The sequence below is a fragment of the Myotis brandtii genome, unplaced genomic scaffold (assembly GCF_000412655.1).
Source record: "Myotis brandtii unplaced genomic scaffold, ASM41265v1 scaffold126, whole genome shotgun sequence".
Classification (NCBI taxonomy): Eukaryota; Metazoa; Chordata; class Mammalia; order Chiroptera; family Vespertilionidae; genus Myotis; species Myotis brandtii.
Window position 1 is genome coordinate 725,681 of NW_005354425.1, and position 18,893 is coordinate 744,573.

Genomic DNA, 18,893 nt, shown 5'->3' on the forward strand with positions numbered 1-18,893 from the left:
ATGGCTTTAAACCCCCGAAAACAAAAGAAGTACCTTCAAGCGACTGTAAGTCCTTCAAGAGGCCTGGGAATAAACTCCTATGTGACTAAGGATGAGTTCCAAGCTTTGCAAACTGCACCTAGGGAAGTGGTATGATTTGGAGGATCCATAGCCTAAGTAGAGGTGGTAAAGTCAAGGGTACTGTCCCAGGATTTACACCCCCAGGGAGGTGACCAAACTTAAATTTAGTGATTGGGATGTCCTATGCATGTGGAACTTACATAAAAGAGACTGAAGAAAATAGAAACAGTAATCTAAATTCCTAGAAACTGCTTATTGTATTAGCATCAGGAATTCACTCAACCCTTTTTGTAGAGGATATTCAACCATAGCCCCAAATTAGGATTCTTTTAATTATTAATCAAGTAAGACCCATGTGTTACAAATTGCAGCACTGTTCCACTCATTTGGGATAACTCAAAGCATTCAAAACTCAGCTATTAACCACCCACCCCCCAAAGATCTCTCAGTATCACATTGATGTCACAAATTACTGTTTACGACTTTCAAGCAGGTAGAGCTACACTTAGTGAGCCAATTCTGTTAAAAACATGGCCACAGTTCAGATTCAGAGATCTGACAGCAAGGAAAAGTAACAGTTGATAACAGAGAGGGGCCATTTAGTACAGGGATCAAGAACCTTGCCCACCTTTATAAGTCCCTCAGGGCCACACTGTATCATAATCCAATGTAATAGGTCATGTTCATTATTTGCACGAGTCATCAAGAAAAGTTAAACTATGTTCCCTGATCTCTGTTTAGGAAGGTAGGAAAATAATGTCTTTGGGAAAGATTTTTACTAAAAGCTAAGAATGAAATATGTTAATGTTTATAAGGATGTGTCAGTTAGCTGGAAGATTGATTCACTTTGGTCAAACACTAATTTCTCAGTGACAGTGGGCTATAAGTAAAGGGCTTTAAATCAAAGCTGAAAGAATCTAAATGATTTCATAGTTTTAATATTTTACAGGAAGGAAATTAAAGCACAAATAGTTGCCCAAGGTCAAACACCCTATTGGTGGTAGAGCTAAGGCCAGAACCCAGTCTTCTGACTTCCAATCCAGTACTCTTTTCACCCCGCCATGTTGCTCCTTGATTAGACATCTCAATTTAGCTTTAGAAAAAGAACAGATACAACTTGAAAGAACAGTAGGCAGGGCAGCAAGCCCAGGGGGCCTCTGGTGGACCTGAGAGAATTTCCTTGGTTCAGTGTCAAGCAGAGGATCACCAATTACTGCGCACTAAATCCTGTATATGCATTATCATCTTGACCCGTCACAAACCTGGGAGATGTTGGTTAAGGGAAACTTAGTGTGACCCTTCTGACTTCCTTCTGCATCACCTAATTGAGGAAAGACCTGGGTATCACTCTTTAAAAAGGCTGGAACATCTACTTCTTCCTTCTGACTCTCTACCTGACACTCAAATGAATATAAATGGGTACAGGATCATATATGACACAGAAGCTGCTGCCACTTGCTCCCTGCTTTAGAATTTCTTAGGTCTTCAAGTCCCATAGGAGGTTTCCTTTATCTCTAATTTATAGATATGGACATGGAGATTTAGAGAATAACTTGCCCAGGGATCCACAGAGAGTAAATGATGGAGCAGAGATTTGAACCCAGGTCTCTGACCACATTTACTCAGAAGTAATTTTGAGCTGAGCCTGAACAGGCATGTCAAGTGGGAACATGAAGAGTTGTATTTTTGTCTTTAGATGCATGTCATAAAGGCTTACGTTAAGCAAATTCTGGACACTGTTCAGTACAGTGCTACTCTGACATGTCTAAAGCTGCACAGTAATTATCTGAAAACCTTGTTTATTCTAAACCAATTTTAACCCCTTCAGTATAAATGCTGAATCCTTCATCTTTTCCTCTCTTCCTTCCCAACAAAAACCCTGATGCTCTTTCTTCTTTTGAGCTGGAAAGACATAATTCATGTTCTCATTAAATTCCCTGGGGATGAAAAAGCCAAACAGGATTTGAATTTGGCTCCCAGGTGTGATGAAGCAAATTTAATAATTCCAATGTTGCCAAGAATATGATTGTTGTCAGGCCCAATACCCCATTTTCAGATTTATTGCCCAGCAGTGTGTTTCAGTGGTTTTAGAGAGTTCTCTGCAGCATATCTCTAAGAGATTAGACACTTCAAATGTAGGCGAACCACTTCGAATAGGTAAAATGATCACCAGGTGATGAATGCTATTGGAAATAATTTTCATTGTTAATGGTATTGTTATGTTCCCAGCAGAGCCATTTGGATATCAGAGATGTTTTTTCCTGATTTTTTCCCCCTTTGGCAACCATATAGGGATGGGTGAGCACCTTAGTCTTATTCAAGCTCTTTCTTCTCTCTTTTAGATGAAGCCAAAGCAGGAGGAGCCAGGCCTCCCACTGGTTTCTGAAGAGAAAACCAAACCAAAAGCAGTCACCCAAAAGAAGCTCAAAGACAATGCAGGTTGGCACACTTCACCCTCACCCAGAAGCATGTACCTCAAACTTAATTGCACGGTGCTATGTGATGGGAGTTACCCAGGCCAGCTGTCCTTGGTACTCAGAGAGCTTTCAATTTAAGATGCATACTAATGTGGTCCAGGTTTCTCCATCTAAACTGCTTAATTAATACAATTGCCACTTGCAGGGGGCTCATACTGGATCCCTCTTTTGTCTAAATCCGTGGTTGGCAAACTGCGGCTCGCGAGCCACATGCGGCTCTTTGGCCCCTTGAGTGTGGCTCTTCCTAAGCCTTAGGAGTACCCTAATTAAGTTAATAACAATGTACCTACCTATATAGTTTAAGTTTAAAAAATTTGGCTCTCAAAAGAAATTTCAATCTTTGTACTGTTGATATTTGGCTCTGTTGACTTATGAGTTTGCTGACCACTGGTCTAAATGAATTTAAAACCAGAGGTGGTTTGTGTTTGTGAGTTTCTTCAATCCTCTCTAACTCTACTGTACATGCTGAGTTTCTCAGTGAGCTCAGATATTTGAGGGCAGCCAATAATTTCCCTTCAGCATTCCCCCTCAGCAACAGAACCAGATAATAATTACAGAATTGGCCCCAAACTAGTTTTTTAAAAAATATTTTTATTGATTTCAGAGAGGCAAGGAGAAGGGAGAGAGAGATAGAAACATCAATGATGAGAGAGAATCATTGATCGACTGCCTTACGCATGCAGCACAGTGGGGATCGAACCCGAAACCCGGGCATGTGCCCTTACTGGGAATCAAACTATGACCTCCTGGTCTACCACTGAGCTATGTCAGCCAGGCCCAATACTAGTTTTTTAAAGTTGCTTTTCTCTTCCTGTAGAGAAGTGGTTCCCAATGTGGGGCACATGATTTTTAAGGGGGGCACTTTGATTTTTAAGGAGGGCAATTCGAGAATGAGTTATTAACAGTGAACTTTTTGCATTTCTTATGGTTCTAGGGGCCTAATATACAGTATATAAATATATATTGTGACATATTTATGCATTTCAGTTCTCTATTGCATGTTTTGAAACTTTATTTGCTGTTTTTTCATGTCACTATATATTATTATTTTTTTAAAACAATTTCTTAATTTCTTAGTGATTTCTTCCTTAGTACTTCAACTGTCCTTTTTTAAATTTTTCTCTTTCATGGATGCCATGTTCCTTGGAAGCTTGTTTAGACCAAGTTAAGTTCCTTATAGGCTTCCTCCACATTAATAGGAGTTGACTTTTTGAATAATAAGAATTATATGTCACCGGGGGGGGGGGAGATCAGGATTTTAGAGATGTTTAGGTGGGGCATGGCCCAAAAAAGGTTGGGAACCACTGCTGTAGAGAGAAAAGGTCTTGCATTAACAGTGAGACCAATTCCCATATCCATGGGCAAAGAGGGCTAGGGCAGCTGCAGACAGATGTCTTTTCTAGTTGACACCCACCAAATCCCCAAATAATACCATGGGAGTGAAAATCTCTCTGTGTGTGTATAGGTGGATGTTGGCTCCAGCTGATGGCAACCTCATTTCAAGCAATACTTGATAAAACAAAATCCCAGTTCCATAAATTTAGTCAAACAATTATTTCATATTTTTCCACAAAGGAGTTCAAAGATAAGATATTCCTAAACAAATTTTTTCATGGAAACTAACAAAACTGTTCTGCAGAGAGAGAAAAACAGAGAAAGAAATGAGTAATTCCTTTTTACGTTCTTTTTATTGTTTTTTTCATATTTACTTTTAATATTTGTCCTTTTATGCACAGAGGATAGAACTGATTCAGTGTCGATGGGGGCAGATACTGATTGGATTTGCACATAATGGGAATAGTTTGGAGTGAACCCAGCTATGCTCAGTGCTGTATGCTGGATATGAAGCCACCAGATGGAGCTAGGGATGCAATGGATGACAGGGGAGGGAAGGCAGTGAGGGTTTTCCCACCTGGGCATCAAGCTGAATTCCTTAGTAAAAAATATAGCAAGGAGCTCAGCTGGTGTAGTTCAATGGTTAAGCATTAACCCAGGAACCAAGAGGTCACGGGTTCGATTCCCAGTCAGGGCATATTATATGAAAATTAAGTAGAATTAAGTAGAAAATACAAATACTAATTAGAAAGTAAAATTTCCCCTTGCCCTGCCCTAGTTGGTTTCCTAAAAGATAATCATTGCTGCAAGTTCAAAAATTGTCTTTTGATGTGTCTCACTCTTAATGGTGGGCAATAATGATATAATGATAATGAGCCAACCTTAGAATCAGTTCATAAAACTGGGATTTTACTTCACTTTTAGTGACCAGTTGCTCTAGCTTCTGAATAGCTACTTCTTCATGCTAGAAAATTCAATACCAAATAGGTACCCATTAGGCCAAGGCAAATTGTTCTTATTTTAGGAAGTCAAAAGCACACATATTTTTCCATTTCTTATTTCTATCTGGTACAGGTCCCTCAAGTCAGGAACAGAGCATCAAAACTGAGATTTATAAGACAACAGACCAGGCTGCAAATGCAGATGCTGTTGAGAGTCCGGGCTACTCATGGCCAGCAGCATATGGAAGACGGTGTGGAAAAAAAGAATCAAGTGCTTCAGAAAAGAATGAGTGTGGATCCAAAGGATGGGGCTTTATACAACCTAGTCGAGGGTTTGGCTTAGGTAATAGAGCTGGGTACTCATCTGCTGACAAGATTGCCAGGAATAGCCCTTTCTGGCGCTTTTCCTTGGAGAGACGAGTCATGAAGCAGCCCAGAGCTCCACAAGTAGAAACCACTACTCCTCACGAGTTGCTTTCAGATGAAAATGACATGAGAAGGAGAATGGCTGGTTTAGATTTTAAAACAAGAAAAGCATCGTTATCATATCTCAGACGTAAAGACATGAAAGAGTCCATGGCTATTGGTCCATCACAATACCACGAAGATGGAACTAAGAAGTCGGAAGCCATAACTTCTCTTTTATCAGTGGTGGAAAACCCTTATGCAAGCCAAGAAGTTATCATGTTTTCAGTGACAGAGAAGGCTCAGGTGCATATGGATCCTTCTCATATTCAGTCAGAAGAGGATGCTTCCAGCTTTGATTCAAAAAATGACCAATTTGAAATGAAGTCAGCTCAAGATAACTCAACTATCTGCAAAGAAACACCTTCTGGAAATGTCATCCAGGCCTTTCCAGCAAGTGTTTTGGATATGGCAAGTGCTTTTCCAGAGGGAGGAATTTCTGTAAAGAGGCTGCCTCCCAGAAGCCTTTCCCAATCTTTGGGGAAGCCGGAAGCTGAAGGAGTCTCCTCAGATTCAGACGCTATTTCAGGGGTGGAAAGTGGTTCTGATCAGCAGCTGGCTCCTGGATATGTTTTCCAGTCTTCAAGGAAGCCCAAAGATGAAGAATTATTCTCAGATTCAGAGAGTGCTTCTTCAGAGGAGGGCAATGGTTCTGAACAGAAGCTGGATCCCGAATATTCTTTCCAGTCCATGATGAAGTCCATGATGATGTCCAAAGATGATCAAGAAACCTTCCCAGATTCTAAGAGTTTTCTTGGGAACTTATACAGTTCTCATGAGCAGCTGGCTCCCAGATGGGCTTCCCAGGCTTTGGAGGAGCCTGAAGACAAAGTGCCCACAAAATCAAATAGGAATTCTGAAAAATACAGTAATCCTAATGATTGGAGCAGTTCTGAGGAAAATATGCCTCCCAGACATCCTTCCCCAGCCTTGGGGACGCCCACAGCCCAACAGGAAATCTCAGTTTCAAAGAATACACTTGAGGAGGAGTTGGTTGTATCTGTGGAGCAGACTCCTCCCAGACACCTTCCTCAGCCCTCTGTAAAGCCATCTGTTCAGCAGCAACTCTCCTCAGGTTCAGCAAACACTTTTTCAGAATGGGTGTCAACGCCTCCCATGAACTTTTTCCATTCCTGGCTGAGCCCTAAATCCGAGGAAGAAGCCTCTGCAGGTCAAGAAAATATTGCTCCTGAGTGGGGCATTTTTATGGAGCCGCTGCCTCCCCGAGTGCATTCAAGGCGCCTGATGAAGCGTAAAGTTGAGCAACCAATCTCCTCAGGGTCAGAAATTGCTACTATTGAAGGGATCATGCCTACAGAGCTGAAGCCTTCAAGAAATAATTCTCAGCCCCCAGTGAAACCAATAGCTGAACAAGAAATCTCTGCAGGTCCAGAGAGCACAGCTGTTAAGGGGAGCATTTCTATGGAGCCTCCTTCTCCTAACGTTTTTGCCCAGCCCATGATGAACCCAAAAGTTGAACAAAATGTGTTCTTAGGTTCAGAGGGTGCTGATAAGGTCATTTTAGTGGAGATAACACTCCCTGAATGCTCAACAAATCCTCAAGACCAGCATGTCTTCTCAGAGAACACTGCTGGTAATAAGGACATGTTTGTGGAACCCCTGCCTCCAGACTACCCTGTCCAGACATTGGCGAAGCTTAACTTTCAGCCACAGACTATTTCCAGCGACACAGGGAGTGCTTTCACAGAATGGAGCGATCCTGTGGAGCTGATGCCTCCCAGACACACAATGGGCTCCTGGGTGAGCACCAGCTTTGAACAACCCTCTGCAAGTCCAGAGAGCACTGCTGTGGAGTGGGGAAACCCTACAGAGCCACTGCTTCCCAAAATGCCTTCTCAGTCCCTAAGGAGACCAGTTGCTGAGCAAGAAGTCTTCTCAGGTTCGATGAGCGCTTCTGAAGAATGGAGTGATCTTGCGCAGCTGAAGTCTTCTCTATACACTTTACAGCACTGGGTGAGCCCTAAATTTGAGCAACAAACCTATGCAGGTCCAGAGCCTTCACAGTGTTGCATGAAATCAGTAGGTCCAAAGAGTGTTGCCATTGAGGGGGACACTTCTACAGAGATGCTGCCTCCCAGACATTGGTCCATTGTGAGACATAAAATCCAGAAAATGATGCCAACTTCTGAGAATGCTGTTGTTGGGTGCATTTCTGAGAGGCCACTGCCTATCGAATATCCCACCCACTTCTCAATGCCTAGCATTCAAGAAATATCCTTACATCCAGAGAACACTGCTGTTGAAGGAGGCATGTCTAAGAAATCACTACATCCCAAGTGTCCTTCTCAGTCATTTGTGAAATTTATGGCACAGCATGTCTTTTCAGAGAGCCCTAATATGGAGGATCAGGTTTATGTGGATCCTCTGTCTTCTAATCAACCTTTCAAATATTTGTTGAAGCCTACAGTTGAGCACCAAGTTTTCTCAGGTTGTGAGAGTGCTGATATTGAGGGAGGCATTTCTTCAAAGCTGGTGCCTACAAAATGCCCTTTACAGTCTTCAGGGAGGCTTGAAGACCCACAAGGAGTTTTCTCATATTCAGAAAATGCTCCTGTTAAGTGTAGCTATCCCCAAGAGCAGCTGCTTCCTGGATACCTTTCCCAGGCATGGGGGAAGCTTAAGTATGAGCAAGAAGTCTCCACAGTTTCTGAGAGCTCTCTTAAAGAATGGAAGAGTTCTGAAGAGCAGCTGCCTTCCAGATGCCCTATCCAAGCTGAGGATGGGGCTGAATTCCAACCACAGGTGTCCTCATCAGGCTCAGTCAGTGTACCTGTAGAGAGGAGCAGTGCTGAGAATCAGCTGCCTCCCAGACACCCTTTTCAGGCTTTTGCAGACCCTCAATATAAGCAACAAGTTTATTCAAGTTCCATGAGTACTGCTGCCAAGGGAATCATTTTTGAGAGCAATCCTAGCAGCCAGGCCCTCCCAAGAGGTCCAGCTTCTCCAAGCAAAACTAGGGAACACAGCCAAGACTCTGAAGACCTCTTTAAGAACATTTCGACTCCTGCTACTAAATCTGTGAAGTTCGCCCTTGCTCCTGCCTGGCCACCATCCACTTCTGGGGACACTTACACTAAGGAGGATGTTCTTGAGAGTAGTGATCAAAATAACGACTATTCAAATTTATCCACCAGTGAGGCTGATGTTGAAAACCTCTTTGGAGTTCGACTGAAGAGAATCCCTTCCTCAGAGAAGTACAAGAGTGAGGAACAAAACCATTCTACCAAGCTTCCTTCACTCTCCTTAGGCCCAGTTTCATCTTACACAGACAGAGAATCACAAATCGTAAGTGCTTCCCAGGGGCTCCTGGGCATCTCCAAGAACCTTACCACAACATCTGACATTGCAGAGAAGCAACAGAGCAAGCCCAAATCTGACAGCATGCTCAAGAAGAAACCTGATTACAAGATCCCAGGTGAGACTATCTTTCCAGATGGAAGTTAGGTACCAAGCGGAGGGAAGAACTGTAAATCAGTCTTGAATGGGAAGAAGTCTGTTCTAGCCTTGCCTGCTGAGTTTTTGCTTTGATAGGGCTGGCTTGTTGATTTAGGGGCAGGATAGTGCTCCATTCTAGATTAAGGGATTCTTTAATGGACACATGACCATCTTCCCATTCCCTCTCTCCCACCCTCTGTATGCTTTACATTTGGATAAAATGTTATGATTTTCTCAAAACACTTTTACATGTATTATGCCCCCCCACACCATGTGGATTTTTAAAGACAGCTCATTAATAGAGCACTATGTTCAGACTCTCAGCTTGAAATCTTAATTTACTGTAAGTGGTTGTACTTCCAGAGCTTCTTCCCTCACCTGAAATGTCTAAGAATCCAGATCTAGGTGATCTTTTGAGTACTAATCTCTCACAAAGTCTTTGCATCTTCCAACTCACCATCACATAGTCATGTATATGCCTATAACCACACCCATGTACCTACACACTTGCATAAGGATCTATGAAGTAACAAATACTGTAAGCATTTCCTTGGAGTTAGAGGATTGGCATTAATGGTCAATGACCTGAACCTCTGACCTCCTAGGAATTTTTCCAACCCACCTGGCAACCATTGTCCTATCATGATTTGGAGATAGGAAGAGAGATGGACAAGGAAGGGAAAGGTACCAGTAAGAGAACAGTATGTAAACTTTGAAGTACAGCTTCTTATCTACCCAAAGAACTCCTTCCTTACTAGATTTTGGGGAGGGTACAAAAGAAGGGGGCTCTTCTCTATGTGAGATCTATTTATTTTCACTGGGCAATTCACAAGGATCCCATTGGGACATTATTATGGGTAGGCCCCAGCCAGCCTCAAGACTCTGCCTGCCTTGCTTCAGTTCTAACTCCTTTAATTCCTTTCTCAGGAAAGGCTCCTGGTAAACTATCAGGTTATGCCACCTTAGACCCATCTTGGATAACCATGGTCAAGCAGAAGCAGAAGAATTCCCCGACCCAGGTTCCTACGAAAGAGCTGAAAACCAAGAATAGAGCTGGAGCAAAGGTTGGCACTAAGGTGCCTAGATATGAGGTAGGATCTGGGGGAACCCACAAAACACTCCCACAGGTTGCACTGGAAACTTTTCCAGGCATACATCTCCCCACTTCTTTGGTTGCATTAATCAAGACAGGAGGACTCTTCAAGGGAAAAGACTTGCTTTGTACTCAAACAAATGTGCCCCACTTTGTGCTCTTAGTGTGTGAAAGTAATGAATGTGAAAAGATTCTATAAATCAAATCCTGTCCTAAACATTCTAAAGCAGATTCCATGAAATTGGTTGAGAAATAAGGAGTAAGTCATAAAAAATCCCAAAAGATTTTTTATGACTGGAGTGAAAGTTTTTTATGACTGGGGTGAAAGTTGAAGAACTATTCTTACAGATATTTTAGACACACACACACACACACACACACACACACACACACACACACACACACATTTAGATCAGTATGGAGAGGTTAATTTGAAAAGCTTACACTAGACAATTTTGAAAAGACCTATAATTATATTATTTTCTAATGCAAGGAGTGCAAGTCAGATGACAACAAGTTTTGCTCAATAGAAATCCTATGGAACTCACTTCAGTTAATTGATAAAACTTGTTTGTAACCACCACATTCTGTTAGTTTGCTGTTAAGTGCTAGGAAAAAGGTTGTTCTAAAGATAAATAATTCTCATGTCAACCTGTTTACACTATTTGTATGATTAGACAACCTTTTTTCCAGATCTGAAAAGTGGTAAACTTGAACCAGCTTAGGGTTTGTGAACCTAAATTCTGAACCAAGGGGGCTCTCACTGCTATTTCTTTCCTTATCTTTTTCTATCTCTATCACTCCATATCTTTCCTTTTTATTAATTTTGGCCTCATAATACCCAGGACAGGGCTTATACCTGTGATCATCTGAATAAGTAATTGGCTGTTTTCATGTTAGGCCTTACAAGCTTCCTGTTTTCATTTTTGTATTAAAGGGAGATGACCTTGCAAAACAAAGCCAACAAAGAGAGATTTCCACTTCCGATGTCAATAGACAGGAGAAGAAGGCACAGATGAAGCTACCTGACTCTACCAAAGCAGGTAAAAACACTCACCTAACCCCCTCCCCCAAACAGCCCTAGAAGAATGCTGTGAAACTCTTGCATTTTCAAGCTCTGACAATATATATCTTCCCACCTCCAACTCCAAATCAGCTTCATGAGTCTCTCATGGCTCTTCCATTAGGTACAGATATTTACTTGTTTTAGGAAAATCCAATCACTGTGGCTGTTATAAGTCCAGTGTATAACTTTCAGAGTAGCTTCCATTTTTTTTACCCTATTGAGGAAATTGCGTAGGTACAAAATTATGATCATGTACTAAAATGTTTCTGAGGCTAGTATTCAAGAGGAAAGAACCAAGTTACTTTTCAGTTCATAGCAAAGCAGTGTGTTCTCATCTTCTCTATTTTCAATGAAACTATTAAGAATAATCCACTCTAAAGACCGAATGATATTGAATTGTTTTTTTAAAACTATTTAAAAGGCTTGTTTTAGCCCCTCTATATTCTAAGCAGCGGTATGAGAGGTGGGGAAATGTTGAAAGTGGAAAAAACATTATGCTGGAATAGAACAGAGTGTGATTTCATCAGCAGAGTTATATGCCAGAGAGTTGTTGTTGTTGTTTTCAGCAAGAACAAGGGCCCAGTACGATGGATTTATATTGAATTATCTTTGTCCTTTCCTTTAGTCCCCCTCATGAAAAATTAGACTAGGAATTTGGTAACCCATTGTCTGGCCATAAAATAGTAGCACCTGACCTGCTCATAGTTATTAATAATCTCATGGACACTATATTCCTGCCAAGTGGTTCTCAAGTCACTGTTTTAGAAAGCTCACTGGTAAGCTTTTAGGGGTGGGGCTGGGGGAAGGTCAAGGTGGGAAAAAAAGGAGACAAATGTACTACTCTTTGTGATATTTTAAGCAATTAAAAAAAATTTTAAAAAATTACAGATGGTCCTGGCTCCATTGCTAGAAATCCTAATTCAGTTTGTTCAGGAAATGACATAAGCTTTGGTATTTTTATTTATTTATTTTTAAAGAATAGTTTATTGATTTTTAGGGAGAGAGAGAAACATCAATGTGAGAATGCAGCATCGATCAGCTGCCTCCTGCATGCCCCCACCAGGGATTGAGCCAGCAACCTAAACATGTGCCCTGACTGGGAATTGAACTGGCAACCCTTTGGTGCACTGAACGATGCCCAACCAACTGAGCCATGCTGGCCAGGGCTGGGCCTTTGTATATTTAAAAAACTCTAGGAAATTCTAATGTGTAGCCAGGGTTGAGAAGCACTGATTGAGTCTAAGCCACTAAGTTAATCAACCATAAAACAGGATGAGGAAAGGAGTGGAATTGGGGAATAGGGAGGTAAGTCTGCTTGATCAGAGTAGTTGGTACAGTGTTATTTAGCACAGACTTTTACCGGGTTGAGCTACTTTATCATCATTTATGTCACACAACATCATAGATTAGCGAAAGAAAAATAATATTGGAGATTTAAAAAACTGAAGATACCATATAATATGATTTTTCTCTGATCTCAATTCAAAAGTATAAGCCAATCCAGTAATAACCACCCAAACATTGGCAGTTACAGCTGTAAGCATTTTTCTCTCAGACCTTCCCTTGTCCACATCCCTGTGACATAGCCATATTGATTTTACCCCTTTGCCATACTACCCATTGCATTTTCCATGCATTAAGTTTTAGAAAACAGAATAAACATGAAAGAAGGAAAATTTTATTGTATTATTTAAACATAGCTCAGTACCTCTAGGGCTTCTTACTGCTTGTGTGTTATTTGCTGTGGTTCCAGTAGGATATGAAAATGAGAAGATGATTCAAGTGCTCGCCATGAAAAAAGAAACCAGAAAACCTTCAGCTCACCCAGCCATGTTCCAAGAGCCAGATGAGCCAATCTGGTTCTCCATGGCCAAGAAGAAAGCCAAAGCATGGAGCCATATAACAGAAACCATGCAATAAATAGCTCCTGGGTGGAGCATCAGCATTTCAAATGATAATTGCCAAGAGCTTTATTAATGCTATGCACTGAATTATTTAGATATGTAACCGTTTTCTAATAAGCAAAAAAGCCTTAAAATGGGAATTAAAGCTAATAATTATGTGAGTGAGACAAATGCCACAAATGCCTAATGTTTAGTTCAGTCACTGCCAGCATCTGAAAACCCAGCATTTCCTCTATAAAAACTATGTAAAATGTTAGCAATACTATAGAATTTTGAAATCTTTAACGTTGGACAATGTGTTTTAGAAGGGCAAAAGCAAAAACATTTTGTTGGAGCAACTAAGATAGGGGTCATTTCCCTTAATCAAATAAATTAATTCTAGTGGAAATGTCCAGATCATTTGGCCCAAGGATTGGCTTTTAGGTTTATGAGCCTAGTTAAGTGCTTTAGTTTTTGGTTGCTGCTCCAAGCTTTACCAAGGCCCCTAGAAGAGGTGGTGGAAATGAAAATCCTGGGTCTCCAAGAAAAATTTTGCACAGTCCATCCCTCAGTCAGCCCATTGCACTTTAAAACACCTTCTTTGTATACCTGGGAAATCTCAATGCCTGCAATTTATTCAGAGCTCTCTCTTTACACATTCACTATATCAATCTGTCACAGGTCTGGCAGCAGTGAGTACCTTCCTGTGAGGCAGAATATTTCTTGGAGATTATCATGCTCCTCTGGAGGGTTAGTTCACCAGTCTTTGACTGCTTTCCCCAATGCCACTGCGACCCTCTCCAGTTGCTCAGAAGTGTACTAGATATCATATATATCCTGTTTGTTGTTGTTAATCCTCAACCAAAGATATTTTCCATTGATTTTTTTAGAGAGCGTGAAAGGGGTGGGGGAGAAAGAGAGAAACATCAATCTGAGAGAGACACTTGGCAGTTGCCTCCTGCATACGCCCCTACCAGACCAGGGATGGAGCCTGCAACCGAGGTACATGCCCTTGACCGGAATCCAGTCTGAGACCCTTCATTCCATGGGCAGACACTCTATCCTCTAGGCCAAACTGGCTAGGGCCATATCCTATTTTATAAGCACTAAAGACCCTGTTGAAATTCAAAATTCTGTAGATGCCAAAACATACTTTTAGTCAAAATACCTTCCATGAAGGAAGTCTGAGGCCACTGGAGAGATGCCTTACCCCCTGGCTCCAGATTTAAGGTGAAGACCCCTGCATAGCCTAGTTTCTTTTCCTTTTCCCTCAGAAAACTCTGTTTCACAAGATTTTAGCCCAAAGCAAGACTGCCATAGAACAGTTACATTTCTGGTAACTGGAAGCCTTGAGTGATTAAATCAGCCTCTTCCTGCCCTCTTTCCTGAAGAACACACCTCAGAAGTTTGACAGCCCTCACCTCCTCAGTGAGTGACTCACCCTTCCCTCCTATTCCATTCTCCAAATACACCAAACACTAAGGGGGGCGCTCCATTTGGATGCCTGCACAGCATCTAGCTCATTTTCTTAGGAGACCCAGAAGTGTCTTATTATAACTTTCACTGTGTCTGCCTCTACCACCTCGGGGCTACTTTGTTTAAACAGAAATGCAGGGATAGATACAACTGCACCTTTAAGTTCTGAGTGGGATGTTGCTTCATGGAAAAGAAATTCAGATGGGCAGTGAGATGCTAGAGCTAATTTAAATGCTTTCAGTGCTTGGTTTTGCTGATGGTATAGTGTGACATTGTATAATCATATGCTGGATTTTGCATTTTCTCTATAAAACTATTTTTCCTGGTATTGTATCTTTTTACCCTTTTGATAATGTTAGGTTTTTGATTGATTTGGTTTGATTTCCTTTGTATTCCCATAGTGAATAGTTCATTAAAATAGATACCCTTTACCCAGGTAATCATGTAGATAAATTGCTATACCTCCCTTCCCCCTTTTCTCAGGGTGGACCACTATTAGGTTATTCTCACTCTAAGAACACTCCATTAACAATTTCTTTTCCACAGGTAATAACAAAACTCTGTTTTAAAGTAGATGTTAAGTTTTTTTAATGCCTGTAGGCACATTTTGACAAGTTTTCAGTTTTTAGCATTCTTGATTTTGGCTATATGCAAAGCAAATAAAATAAATAAAGCTTGTTCTGTAGTTGTCTCTGTCTGTCACATGGGGAGGGAAATCAAGTAGAATATTGACTGTTCAGACCAGAGGGTTATCAGAGAAGCAGAATTATCTTAAGAAGTTGTGTATGGCATAACCAAGTTGTGCCTGACCAAGCTGATGGCCTCCAGTTGGGTATTTGTACAGGGGAGGGTGGTATTGAAGAAGAGGTGCTCATCTGTGTAAACACCTGGGGAGCAAAGAGACCGGTAGGAGAAAGAATGCTGATGGGGATGAGTGTGTATGTGGGGGAGGGGGCAAGATGGTGGTACTCCAGCCTGCCCAAGGGACTGGGTCCAAGTCCTAAAGCAATATGGGCTATTGGAACAAGCCACTATCAAAAGGAAAGGGCCCTGCTGTGCTTAGATAACAACTTGTAACATGGAGTAATCAAGGGAAAGGGGTGATAGATCAGATATTTAACCTGGCCCTTCTGAAGCATTTGTAAAATTTTGGGGGTTCAGAAAAAGAGTTCAATTAGGGATCCACATACCCATATGTATGAAAATATTTAAAATAACAAATGAACCATTAAGTAAAGTAAGTTGTATCTTCTTTATGACAAATGTACCTTCATAACCCCTGAAAAGCCAGGCTGGGATTTAGAATTCTGACTCCTGTAAGTCCTGCTCCAATGGTGTAGGAAGAGCTGCCCCCCTTCCCAATCACCTAGACCAGACCCATCCCCAGTTCTGGGCATATACTACCACCCCCTAGGCCTGGGAGCACAGATCCCAGCAATGTAGTCAGCCCTTCCAAGGACAGCCCCAAGAGAAGCACACAGGCCCTGGCAGCAGACTTGGGACTGTAAAGGGGTGCCAGGTACCTGAAACATGGGATAGCAGGGGCACACCCCTTGTTCCAGGGGCTGGGCTCCTGGCCCTGTAGGGAGGGGCATGGTTGGAAGAGGACGAAAGTGGGGACTCTAAAGCATGGAGCCCAGGACAGAAATTCCTCTTGCCTGGGTCTAAGAGCAAGACTATACTATCAGCTTACTAGTATACAATGTAAGCACTGAAAAATCAAAAACAATTTGAAGGTGCTCAAATCACACTATATGGAAAAAATGTCTACTGGCCTGCCCTTTCATTTTAGGTAATGATGACAAGGAGCCTGTGCCTCTCTGTTTCACCATGTGGTTCCAGCCATAAGGAATACATAATACATTTTAAAACATCGACACACACAAAAAGTAATTGTGGGCATGTGAAGTTTACTTTGCTTTAACAGGCATTAGTAGAACACCTACTAAGTGAAAAGCTCAGCAGCCTTTGGAAAAGAAAGATAACCCCTTTTATAGTCCCAACCATTCAGAAGTTCACAGTCCAGGTGATCAGGGGTTGGGGGGTAGGGGAAGTAGATACACACACACACACACACACACACACACACACACACACACAATGCACAAATAAATACTAGGACATGAATGTTCGTATTGGCACTATTCATAATAGCCAAAAGTAGAAACAGCACAAATGACATCAACAGAAGAATGGATAAACAGATTGAGGTACATGCATACAATAGAATATTATTAAGCTGTAAAAAGGAATGAAGTACAAACACATGCTATAATGTGGATGAATCTTGAAAACATTATGCTAAGTGAAAGAAGCCAGACACAAAAGGTCGGCTATATGATTTTATTTATATAATATGTCCAATAATAGGTAAATTCATGGAGGTGGAAAACAGATTGATGGTTGCCAGGGGCTGGGGGGATGGGGAGATGGAGAATGACTAATGGGAACAGGGTTTTGGAGTGATGAAAATATTTTGGAACTAAAGAGTTGATGGATGCACAAAATTGTGATTGTCACTGAATTGTTCACTTTTAAATGGTTAGTTTTATGTAAATTTCACCTCAATTAAAGAATGACAATATAAGTTAGAATATGAGATGTGCTACCATAGAATATAAGAGAAGGTATCAGTGCAATCAAGAAAGCACTTAGGAAACCTTAACTAAATGCAAAAATGAGGCTGTCTAGTTTCAACCGCAAGAGCCCTGCCCCTTCTCTGATGCTTTGGTCAAATAGGACTCCACCTTTTCCCCCTTTAGACAGAGTCTACAGATTAAACACATTCTCTCCCTTTCCTCTTTTTATTTTGCTCATTTTTATTAGGAAATATCTCAGACTTACCCAAAGATATAGGGAATAATACTATCAACATCTATGTATGTACCACCCAGCTTTAGATATGTAACATTACATTTCTTACGTTGAAGTCCACTGTTGAAGCCTCCTCAATAAGATCCCCTTCCCTTTCTTTCTCCAAGACATAACCATCATCCTAAATGAAGTGTTTTATCTTTCCCACACATGCTGTTGCACTTGCCACATTGGTACACAGCTCCCATGAGCATGCTTTTTACTCCAGATACTTGTATCCACAATCAATATATGGTGATCAGTTTGCAATGTTTTAGACTTCATGTACATGGTATTATGTTTGTATCCTTCTGGAACCAGCTTTCCCCCCTTATGCATTTTTCTGCTGCCATCACCCACTCTCAGCCCCCCTATCTCTCAGACCCTGTGAGTTCTGTTCTCCGCAGTCCAGCCCTTGCCATCCTGTTCAGTTTACCTGCAACAGTTCCAAGCCAGCGAGTTAAGGCTGGTCCTACCTTGGGTGAGTCTCAGCCTCTTCCCCTGTGGCTTTAATAGTGCTTCTCATACCTTTAAACTAGTGCTTCTCAAGCCTGCACTGCATCAGAATCCCCTGCAGAGCCTGCTAAACACAGGCTGCTGGGCTACCCTTGGAGTTTCTGATTGAGTAGGTCTTGGGTGGAGCCCCAGAATTCCTGGGTGATGCTCATGGTGCTGTTTTGGGGATCGAACTATGAGAACCACTGTTCCAAATCAATGTCTGGGCCCAGGCTCAGCAGCACCATCTGGCCTCCAGGCATGCTGGGCCATCTATGAGGTTTCCTTCGAAACTGTTCTAGAGCCCCTCTGTCTAGCAGACATATAATGCAAGTCACATGTGTAATTTTAACTTTTCTAGTAGCTGCGTCAAAAAAGAAACAGGCAAAATTCATTTTAATAGTATATTTTAATTCAATATGTTATCATTTAAACAGGTAATCAGTATACAGTTTATTAGTGAGAGCGGTGACACCTTTTATAGTTAAGCACATCTTAAATCAGACAGAGCAGCTCTAAAGGCTTGACATCAAAAATTGTTTCCAACTCGACATTTTAATTTATTTTGGGCTGCCATAAGATAATTTAAAGCAGGCTTACAAAATGGTGGAAAGTGATACCTTTCAAAACAAAGAGGTAAGAGAGATATGAGTCAGGATTATTTATCTAACTAAACTCTACCTGCATTTCAGTTTATTAATTGAAACAAACTTATTTTTAACTAAAACAAATGCTGTCAAATATAGCTATAATAAATATGTTAGATATCATTGGATAGCACTTTTTGGGTGATGAAGTTTGGAATGATATGAGTGGTTAATACAATTAACATGGATTTATGAAAATGAAAAACTTAAGAAGAGTGAACAACAAATTCTTTCTTCTTTCTCGATCTTCTTTCTAGTTCTCCAAACTGCAGGATGAAATGAGAGAAAATTAACACTTCCAAGGCATTAACCAGCTCCGATGACTTTCTAAATCTAAGAAAATAGCCCTGTGTGTACCTGCTGCATTTGTACCTGCGCTATATCCCAACGAGGAGAGAACAACACGCTTCCCTCTTGTAACCTGCCTTGCAGATCATTTGATTCTGTCCAAGAGATCTATTGTGACATTTGGTCCACACTAAAATGCCTTGATATTTGGTTCTGTCCAGAATGCCCATGCTTAGGAAACATCCTGGGTTCAAAAAGCCCATAATGTTTATATACACTTCTGATTTATAGGATTAATACATAAAAATATAAAGTTTTATTGGTCCAATAATTGTATTCTGGCCTTATTGCCAATAGT

The 18,893-nt window shown here is 41.2% G+C and overlaps 1 protein-coding gene across 1 annotated transcript in view; it reads left to right on the forward strand.

Moving 5' to 3' along the window:
• KIAA1210 (KIAA1210 ortholog) overlaps positions 1 to 13,669 on the forward strand; it is a 26,286-nt gene extending 12,617 nt beyond the window's left edge. Inside the window, exons 7-11 of the mRNA XM_014534192.1 lie at positions 2,403 to 2,499; positions 4,947 to 8,714; positions 9,662 to 9,825; positions 10,765 to 10,870; positions 12,647 to 13,669. Coding sequence (XP_014389678.1) covers positions 2,403 to 2,499; positions 4,947 to 8,714; positions 9,662 to 9,825; positions 10,765 to 10,870; positions 12,647 to 12,813 — 4,302 coding nt within the window. The 3' untranslated portion in view covers positions 12,814 to 13,669. The remainder of the gene's footprint in view (positions 1 to 2,402; positions 2,500 to 4,946; positions 8,715 to 9,661; positions 9,826 to 10,764; positions 10,871 to 12,646) is intronic.
• Positions 13,670 to 18,893: the final 5,224 nt, after the last annotated feature.